Source organism: Malurus melanocephalus, unplaced genomic scaffold, assembly GCF_030028575.1.
Source record: "Malurus melanocephalus ecotype Western Australia unplaced genomic scaffold, MMel_1.1 scaffold_18, whole genome shotgun sequence".
In the NCBI taxonomy this organism is placed as follows: Eukaryota; Metazoa; Chordata; class Aves; order Passeriformes; family Maluridae; genus Malurus; species Malurus melanocephalus.
In genome coordinates this window covers 4,021,889-4,032,200 of record NW_026623250.1, presented here as the reverse complement: position 1 = coordinate 4,032,200, position 10,312 = coordinate 4,021,889, and the positions used below count along the sequence as shown (strand labels likewise).

The following is a 10,312-nucleotide window of genomic DNA, read 5'->3' as shown; positions in this document are numbered from 1 at the left end:
GAAGAGAAGAGAAGAGAAGAGAAGAGAAGAGAAGAGAAGAGAAGAGAAGAGAAGAGAAGAGAAGAGAAGAGAAGAGAAGAGAAGAGAAGAGAAGAACAGAGAAATCAAGTAACTGTGTAAAACGATCACATCGGTATGGAGTAGCAAAGGCCTAATAAACGCAGAAAGGATGTATTTGCACATGTTGCCACCATTGCTTATCTTCTTCTAAGTTAAAAGACCTTTGGAAATAAARGGAATCAAGCACTTTTGTATGAAAATGGCTTCTCTGACTGTCTTCTCTGTTCTACAGACACTGTTTAATTTCACTTACTGAGGCTCCTACATTCCCCAACCTGTGGGACTTCAAAAAGAATAGGAAAAAAAGGCAGAAGGCTTGATCTCCCTTTAGCAGGAAGCATTGTCAAGTTTTTCACATGCAAAATAACTAACACAAAACATCAATTGCTTCTTTGAAGGTTCAAGTATTCCTGAAGACAAYTGTGGTTGACAATGAACAGATTTAAAGAGCACTCCAAAGAAAACAAGAAACTCCCTCTTTTGCATACAATAATCATCAATAAGCCACTGCAGCAATGACATTCTAGTTTTTAAAGGGACCTACAAAATGRGAAAAACACACTGAATACCGTGTGAGTAATTTGGGTCACTGCAAAGAACAATAACATCCTCTTTAAAGGATTAGAAGTAGCTTTATAGTTCCCCCAAATTAGCAAAACAATACTAGACCAAAGTAATTTACCACTCTAACTTAWTGTCCTTGTATAAACATTGAAAAGCATGCCTTTCAAAAATCCCAAATCCTCCAAACTGTTAAGAAAACCAAATAACTATGCAAATGCCTCAAATCTCAAACAACCCAAACAAAAGAACAGAACATTACTAAGACAGACAAACAGTAATTACAACAAATCACACAAAACACTTGGAGAGCTATCTCAATCAAAGCAAAGTGACCAAGCTGGTTCCTGCTTAGCAAGCTGAAAAAAGGAACAAAGGAAGCAGAGCAAAAACACACTGYATTGTACTACAGTATTTGCACTGCTTGATACTTTCACGAATAATAATCCTCCTTCCCAGGAGCTGCTAATCCCTAAAGGTTTAATGAAGAAACACTTCAAACTGCCCACTGCTCTGACCATGACTGACATAGACCCCAATGAGCTGTTCTTATTTCTTCTTTTGAAGTGTGGGAGCTGCCTGTTCTAATACAGAAATGGAGTTCAAACTTATTTGTCCCCTCTACGATTTCTAGGCCTTTCTGATATCACCAGGGCCTCATGCCCTTCATCTTTGTCCCTCGGCACACTTGGAAGGCAAAAAACCTAGGTCGTAGAAAATGGGAGAATGAACTTAAGAGAGGAGAAATATGGCCATTAAGGCAGATCTGCAGAGCTGAATGAAGCCATGAATGCGGACACACAATTCAASTACATGCTGCTGCTTTTAGGGAGGGAACCAAATACTATAGGCTATGACCTGCTAAGAAGCTGAGTCTTCAGACTTCAGAAATCACAGGAAGAAACAACTACACAATATGGAAACAATASCTAACCTCACTTAGACAAGTTAATCTTGGCATTATGCTATTTAAAAGGACCTGTCTCCTTACTACTGCATCACCACAACACCTGAAACCCACTGCTGCTCARACAGAACACACACGTGCTACAAAACAAGTTACTCCCAAAAGTCAYAGCAGTCTTCTTATGGCAAGAGGGCCATGAGGGGCTCACACACTCCACAAAGAGCAAGATTTCATTTAGCAGAGTTGCCTTTTCCACCTGAAAGCACTCTACTGTTTTCTAGTCTTTATATACACAATTCTGTAGGCTTCTACACCTGTGCTCCCTTTGTTCCCCTGCATTCAGTCAGACCCTTATCGCCTTCCTTTGCTTCCAGAGAAGAGAATGCAGCTTTCCAAAGCTGCAGGTCAAGATCGCATCAAAGCACTATGCTCAAGTACGATTCTTTTGGCTGAAGCGGGCTCTAAAACCAGGATTTGGTATGCAACACTGCCATCTTCAGTTCCTTCAGGAAAAGTGCTTTACTGAAATATGCTGAATGTAAARAGAAAAAAAGACCCATAAATAGGTCCAAGAGGTGCTACAGTGCTATTCCTTCATCTAAAAATGCAGAGCTGATGCCTTCAGCTAGTATTAGAGGAGCAGTTCCCGCTCTGATCTCAGTTTTGGTTCCATGACCAGTCCACAAAAATTTTAACCGCAGCAGAGGAGTTCCAATCCCCTTTGTGGAGATGTTGAACTCTTAAGAAAACATGCAAAATAACAAGTCGGCTAGAGGTATTATTTTTGAAGGCACAGTAATAAGGCTAGACTGACAAATTTTGCATATTTGTTGAATCTCAGAAAGCACTACACTTTTTTTCTTAAAAGGCAGTAAATGTCACTCAGCTCACTTAGTATTAGCAAATACTGTATTTTTCCAGCATCACCTACTGAATTCATACAGCACCATCTGATAGCCATTTATGTACAACATCTGGCAATCTTTCTTGCATAGTCTCAACGTTTCAGTTAGTTGTTCTAAATAAAAATAATCATGCACCAGCAGTATGCAGACATGATACTGCATGTTTGAAGAGCACTKGAAAAGCTACATGATGAATTCATAATGGAGAACTCCTCTGAAATAATGGCAATAGAAGTGYCTTACCATTAGAAACAAAACACAATAAAAACATCTGTTCACTCAGCACTTGGAAATAAAATATCATATAGCGACAAAGTAGGAAGTGTGTGCACAGAGATCCTGATTTCCAAATGTTAGTCTTCTGTCTCAGTAGGATTCTGTTGTCAAAAGCAAAGATTAAACAACTCTTTCCTACACAGTAATTCTGTAGGTTCATCTTTCCTCATACCTTTTGCACTTATAGTCTTCTGGATTAAACTGTATATTCATGATTCCATAATTGCTTTCATCGCCTCCCACAGGAACCAAGATAGGTTTGGTATCCTCTTCCATGTTTGGTCAATMTGTCTCCTTTTAGATTCTGTCAGTTACCCTCGCCTAAACAAAAAGAAAAAAATAAATTAGTCAAGCACAGTAAAACAMAACTGTCCCTGATATGAATTTAACACTGGTAGAGTCCCAGTTTCCAAAGCTCCTGGGGTGAAAAGCACCAGTAAATACCTCAAACATGTCACTAGAGAATTCTCATTCCATAATGCAAACATCATGAGGCATGTATGGTGGGGACAGCATTTTTTTAACACACACTATCCAGCTCTTAATCTCTTTTAGCACCACAAAAAGGCAGTATGAATTAAACATAAATTTCTAAAGAAGCTTTATTTCTAATGTGTAATGGTACAGCTGAGAACAATCTATCAGTTATAAAGCCTACTGTTTCACTAAATTAGTTCAAACTTTGCAGCAGACACATATGCAGTACATTCCAGCTCCAGTACATTTCCCAAAATAAGGATCAGGTTACTGCAGTCGGCTGTATCCAGGCTTTTTCAATCAAAGGTAATAAATGGTTTAATAATGCATTAATAGTAAGTATTATATGCATTTAGACCACTCCTGGCCAAACACTGGAGACCAGATTGCTTTCAAGCTAATGGATATCTACTTAAATTGGATTACAGGCCTCACATGGGACATGCTGTGATCTTGTGTGCAGCTGAACTATCATAATGGATTTCACAGCTCTCATCCCTGCAAGCTCCTGAAGAATTCCTCAGCCAGGATTCCTTCAAACAAAAATGGCAGAAACCAGGATACCCTCAAACAACAATGGTAAACGTAAACAATGGTAATTCTTTCTTCACTTCAGAATGCTTTAAAATGTCAGGCTGATGGAAAGACAGATGACAACCAGAGCTGGCACAAGACAATGAAGGGTAGCACCAGGGTTTGAAACCTGGGGTGGCAATGGAAGAAGGTAAGATAGRAAGAATAAGGTGTCTATCATCCTTCTGCATCCTAATGGAAGTAAATGTAAAGACCCAATCCCAGAAATCACACCAAGCCAAGTTAAGCACTGACATGATTCTATCTCTTCCTAGAGCATATTGCCAATCCTCTTCCATTAGCTTCTCCTGCAAATACCTCTGGCACAAAAAAAAAAAAAAAAAAAAAAAAAAAAAAAAAAAAACCAAAAAAAAAAAAAACAAACCAAAAAACAAACCCCACAGATCAAAGAATCTGAAGGGGGATGAAAAAGAAAGGAAGATTATCAGTTTTCAACCACATCTACTCTCCGGGCTCAAAAAAATTTGCTGAAGGAGGCATGGGAAAACACTGATGGATGATATGGCAGGAACTGCAAAGCATTAAGACTGGCTCAACCTGCCAAGAAGTGCTTTTTAGGAGACAGACACAGGCACTGGCTCTCGACTCTCAAGGGGAGTAGGTCACTAAAGGACCCAATTCATGGAAACTGCACTGAAAGTTCAAGTTCTGCTTTGCCACTCCAATAGCATTTGTGTGATCCCATACTGAACTGGAAAGACTGACACAGATGAAAATTAAGTGTTTTGTTTTAAATTTTTAAAACAAACTTTCTTTTGTTTTAAACCTAGATCAGTGTTGAGCTTGGGGCTTGCTACCTGCAACACTTGCATGCCTGAGCAAAGAAGAGGATAGCACCATAGAAGCCATTTCATCTTACAGTGCTGACAGATTTCTCCTAGTTTCAATCTTCGTGAAAAGAGATTTGAACAATTACTAAGTTTAAAGGCATGGTTTGAGTTTAAAGGCATGACTGTATCTTGGTTTCTTTAGCTCTCTGAGAGGATGCAACAAGCAATCAGTGGTTATAACCAAGGRAATCTTAAGAAACTTATTTGCACTCATTGATAGCATCCTCCTCCTTTTACACTTACTTTTTGCTGTTACACTCTCTAAAGTTTTATTCTTCTACCTTTTTCAGACCCTTTCCAAGGTATTTCTCTTATCACCCTTACAACTCTCTTTTGCCACTCCAGCCTTCTATAAACCACCCATTTTGATTCTTTACCCTCTACCACCATATTGCTTCTGGCTCTTTGGTCCCAGCTAAACATGCTCTCATCCTTCTCAACTCCTCTGGTGATGCTTAGCAAGTGGATTCCTGCTCCTCATGTCCTTTCTATTTTCTGTATCTCCTACACACTGTCAAAATTGCATTCACAAACCATCTTTACTAAGCACTACTTACAGAGATCTTAGTTCACACCAGTATTTTTACTTCCTTTCATATGACACGCTGTTCCTCTTCAAACTTGCTTTACAGCTACCCTTTTGCACACTTCTTTTCTATTGGCTCCTCTTATTTTTCTACAGCTCTAGGGCTTCTCCTTCCTCCGTACTCATTTCCTGAACCCTTCCAGTTAAGATTTGCCCTGGTGCACATCAGCTTCCTGCAATAGCTAAATATTTCTGAAACAAATACACAGGCCCCACAGATTTCACACACTGCTGCAGACATCCACCCAGTCCTGTCATTCCCATTAAAATATGGTATTACCTTCTTTTAGTCTATTCTATTCTTTCTCAACTGAATATCCTGACTTCTTTTCATGAACAAACCTAGGACTCAAACACAATCCCCCTTACTTGTTCTGCATCTTGCAACTCTCTTAAGCATTTAAATCACACTTCAGATCTAGCCATTAAAATTCAGATGAAAATCTAAATTCCTAAAGCCTGAATTGAAAATTAAAATAAATTCAAATCACAAATACTCAGAAATACTTTTAGCCAGAATCTTCCATAAGATACCACAATACTGACATCCCCTCCTTACACAGGCCATGGTTTGTGAGACAGATTAAGCAATCAAGTGGACATCACTTTCTTTAAATCTGTTAATATTTATTTGTGCTTTACAAGTCAACCTCACAAATGCTGACAACACCAATCACCAGTTTAATTCTTCTTCTGCACTACTGCTATAACTAAAGAACCCAGATTTTGTAGTATTTCATGAAGAATAATAAGCCTTCTAAAACATATCACACACTAAGTTTGGCTTGAGAGCATGATTTGGAGCTTGTGGAACTGTTGCTTACTGACTCATCAGGATCACTTAGAAGCTGGATTTGCAAAGACAGCTAAAAGTACTTACTGTTGATAAACAATGAGGTTTATGGCTATAGCCAGCAAGCTTACAACCAGCAAATTGGCTACTCTACAAACAGATGTAGCAATAATGCATATAAAGGCTGCGGCCAGACTGTAGTCACAATAAACATTTCTAGTACATAGAATTGAGTGAATTGTGCTATCTGAACTTATTGCATGTTTCCATTACAACCTCTTCCCAACTTAACTTTCATAGTGTACTAGTTAYCTAAACATTTTTCTTATACTGAATATCTGATTTATGTTCACGTCATTCAGGAGGTTTCTTTTAAAAGCTGTGACAGGACACAGAATATTGTCTGTATGGCCATCAAATAAGGTCTATAAAGCATATAAATGGGACTAGGATGCCAAACACAAAGAATTTACATTAAAAAGCCAAGTTGTTTAACAAACTTCATTCTGTTTGTGTATTTTATGATACACAACAATTACAGCTTCCATGAGGCCACTCTTGCATGCAGATAATTACTATGGCTCTATGGGAATAAAAGTATGGCTGYTTAGAAATGGCAAAGGCTGTTATAGGGATACCTGACTCATTTGTTGTCAAACCAGATTTTCCTGCAAGTGGAAAAGAGGTTKGTGTTAGCTGTAACGTAGCTGGAGYTGGAAATACAAATTCATGGTACTTTGCCTTTAGCASAACTATGAGCTAGAAATACTGCTGTTGATTCTCAGTCTTTCTTCCTTCTGTTTATGGTAGCACAGCTATTATGTCTTTTTTCCTRTCTCGGTAGTGAGCAGGAATGGGAAGAGCTCTAAATCAGATCCAGTTACAAAATATAAATCTTTAGCTAGGGAAGGAGCTAATTGTTTTGGCACCTGTTTGGGATTTTCTGGGTTGCAGAACCAGCAGTTTCACGGTCCAGGAAAAAAAGCATGGGAAAGGTCTGCAGAAGAAAGAAGGCAACACTACTAGAAGGGTAACTGAGGGACCACCTACCTCTTACAGTATGATACCTCCTTTCTTTCCCTGCCGCTTAGAGCCTGCTTCATGCGATGCTGGGCAACAAAAGAGCATTTGTGCTGTGCATCAGTGAAGGATATTAATATTTTGGAAACAATCAAGTTGCTCTCAAACTAAGCTTTCTAAATTTGTGGATTCTTTTCCTGTGTTTGAACTCCTGTCCTTGGAATAAGGACAGTGCCAGAGCTTGCCTTAGCTCATGGACATGTTGAAAAATTAACTTTCACACAAAAGTTAATGATAGGCAATTAGCACTGCAAAAAACATCCAAGAGGAACAGTAATGATTTGTTGAGCAGCAGGTAAAACAGATCAGCCTTATGCGCAAGTGAACTCAATAGCACAATTCTCTAATCTAACAAAACATTCCCTATTGTGCAAACTGTCTGGCGTGAGGAAAAAAAATAAAGTATTTCTAGTTCATGTCACAATTCATTCACACCAAGATGACTAAGACCACCTAAGTTTCATTTTCACTGAACTTAGGTAAGTTCAATGTTCCAATTTTTGAACACTTAACTTTGCAACCTGTCCTTTTAAACACGTTTAATTAATTTGCTTGTTACTTTGTTTCATTATCCTTGAACAGGTACTAGGACTGCTTTGTACAATATTGGGTAGTGAATACGGATTKTCTCCTCAATACATTGCACTCAATATTCTTCTCTAAAAATCCTTTTCATCTCTCTGGGTTTTCTGCCATTTTCTTGTCACTGTTCTACTCTTCTGCAAGTTCTCTCTTTYGCCCTGCTTTCTGCCCTCCTCTACCACAAGCATCACATCTCTCCTAACTTTTACTAATACAGCTGTGTTGAAATTTAGTATTACCTGTTGCCCTATTTGTAATTCTCCCACAAAMATCTGAGGCACCCCATCAGAAGGACAGTAAAAGAGAACAAGTGGATCAGAATTTATTAATCCAGGTGTTCTGTTGCYGGTAATAAACTGTGAAGCAATACCAAAGGCTATGTAAGTTATTTTTCCCCAGTCTCATTCTGGACAATACATGACTTTCAGATGATAATCTTAACAGGATTAGACCTTCATTAATCCTCACTGGTTTGCTTCTATGAGCTTCTGTTTTTGCAGCCTTCAGGTTCTCTCTCCTGGCTTCAGTCTAAAGAGCATCAAGGAGTGAAGACAAGGACATGGCAGATTTMGAAATCTCACTGTAGCTTTGTGGCTGATCTGTGATTTTATAATGTCTGCACAGGATGGCAAAACCATGTTTGCTGGCTTGCACATGAATTTAACAATGGCAGTTCATGGCTCAGTTACAGTTGTGGGTGACAAAGTTTTAATGTGAAAAGACACCCATCTCAAAAGATCATTCAGAGTTACAGTCCAGGCCATGCAAGAGGATTACAAAACTGGTTTASCCCACAATAGGAACAATGATGATGACTGTCTTCAGTAGGTCAGTCATCCCAACCATCCCATGAACACAGACTGTGCTTAGCTGTTTGTAAGACAGGTATTTACCAGACAACCTCCCACACTGAGCAGGCGGAGAAAGGCTGAGAGGATCACTACCCCTACCATGCCATCATGGTGCTGTAAAAACAGCAGCCAGAACACTAAGAGCTGTTCATACTGTGTCTTACCAAAGTTACTACTTCTAAAAACCATACTCATGGTTTAAATACCAGAATCTGCTAATTGAAGTATGTATTCAAACAAGGAAAATATTTTTAAAGTCCCACTTGGTGTGATGTGGCCTTCTCTTAARTGCCGAGCAGGATGAATATAATTCAAGCCACAACTCCCAAGTAAACTGTAGGCTGTACACATATGAGTTACGAGAAATAAGCACAGTCCACACTAAAACACAGGAACTTCAACATAGGACAGTAGAGCTCCTCAGTTCCTGGAGTGAATCCTCCATCAGAAGGGACTGAAGAATGTTATACTGGTCATGAAAGTAGCAGCATACATTAAAAGCTCCTTAAAATAGGGACACCATGATGCCTCTTGTGGCACTTTATGGACACCTTAGCTTGCCCACACTCTCCTACAACCGAATTGTTCAAGGCTGATTAAAACCCTACAATGTGAGGAAAAAGACTCTTGAATATACTGAACCTGAACAAGCTGAACCCGTGCTGAGCTTTCATGTAGCTCTGACTGAACCAACAGGTCAATGCCAAATGCTAAATCTAAGTAAAAATTGGAAGAAATGTAATGTTCAGCTAGATTTGTCTTACAACAGATAAAGCTTGTATAACTTACACACATGTATTCGTGGGGACTGCAAGTAAATACAGAAAAATAACATTATCACCCTAGGACCTAACTTACATTTTAAACACGATTTTTGTTTTTGTTTTGTTTTCAACTTAACGGGTCCTCCCTTAAGCCCGTGAAAGCCGATGTAAACATTTCCCTACTTCACGGACCGCCCGAAAGGTTCCCATGCCGTCCCTGTACCTCCACCCCTGCTCTGACGATGTGCTGCCACCAACACGGGATGGCCGGTCAGTGTCCGGGCCGGCGCGGCTCCTGCCCGGCCTCTCCGCCCCCAGGTCGCGCCCCCAGAGCGGGCAGGCCGAGCCCGGAGGACGGCGGGGTCCTCGGCGGGGCCCTCGGCCGGGCACACGGTCGGGGACACGGCCACCCCGCGCTCCCGAGCCTTCCCGCGCCCCGAGATCCCCGCGGCCGCTCCCGCCGAGCCAGCCCACCGCCCGCCTGACGCGGCTCCTGTACCTGCGGCTCGGCCCCGGCAGCGCCGCGCTCCCGCCGCGGCCACAGGAAGCACGGCGGCGCCTCCGGGCGTGCCGGGCCGCGTAGTTCCCGCGGCGGCTGCGCCGAGGAAGCCGGCCGGGCCCTGCGGAGCGCAGGACTACGCTTCCCAGGAAGCGGCGGGGCTCTGTACCTGCCCGGGCTCCCGAGGTCCTCACCGCACGGGCAAGCGTAAGCCGAGTGCCGGGGAGATTGGACTTGCTACACCTGATGACTTGCCGCTCGTCAAAAACAAGAAAGGAAAAAAAAATATAAAAGGATCACTCATTTGATTGCATGCTTTTGCGGTCAGTGTCACTGCAATGCATACATTGACAAAATGCACACATAAGCCGTGCCAAAACAAACCGTGCTGGTCTGCACCGTGACTGGTTATGGAGAAATGTATCCTGGGCCTCCAGTCCTGCCCCCAAGGTGTGAAACACTTGTAGAGCAAAGCACACTAAGCAGACTAAACAACAGGGACAGTCTGCCAGCCAATACATTTTAGAAATTAACGATTTTTAATCCT

The 10,312-nt window shown here is 41.1% G+C and overlaps 1 protein-coding gene across 4 annotated transcripts in view; it reads right to left on the bottom strand.

Annotated features, from left to right (window-relative positions):
* The window catches only part of SLC38A9 (solute carrier family 38 member 9), a 47,107-nt gene extending 37,235 nt beyond the window's left edge, over positions 1-9,872 (bottom strand). Inside the window, exons 1-2 of one of the 4 annotated variants that reach the window (XM_057389681.1) lie at positions 9,766-9,872; positions 2,882-3,030 (exon numbers count right to left, since the gene is read on the bottom strand). In XM_057389681.1, the coding sequence (XP_057245664.1) occupies positions 2,882-2,985 (104 nt within the window). In that variant the 5' untranslated portion in view covers positions 2,986-3,030; positions 9,766-9,872. Of the gene's footprint in view, positions 1-2,881; positions 3,031-7,039; positions 7,076-9,360; positions 9,470-9,489; positions 9,709-9,765 lie in introns of those variants that run through there. The other 3 variants (XM_057389682.1, XM_057389683.1, XM_057389684.1) reach the window with 3 other exon arrangements.
* Positions 9,873-10,312: the final 440 nt, after the last annotated feature.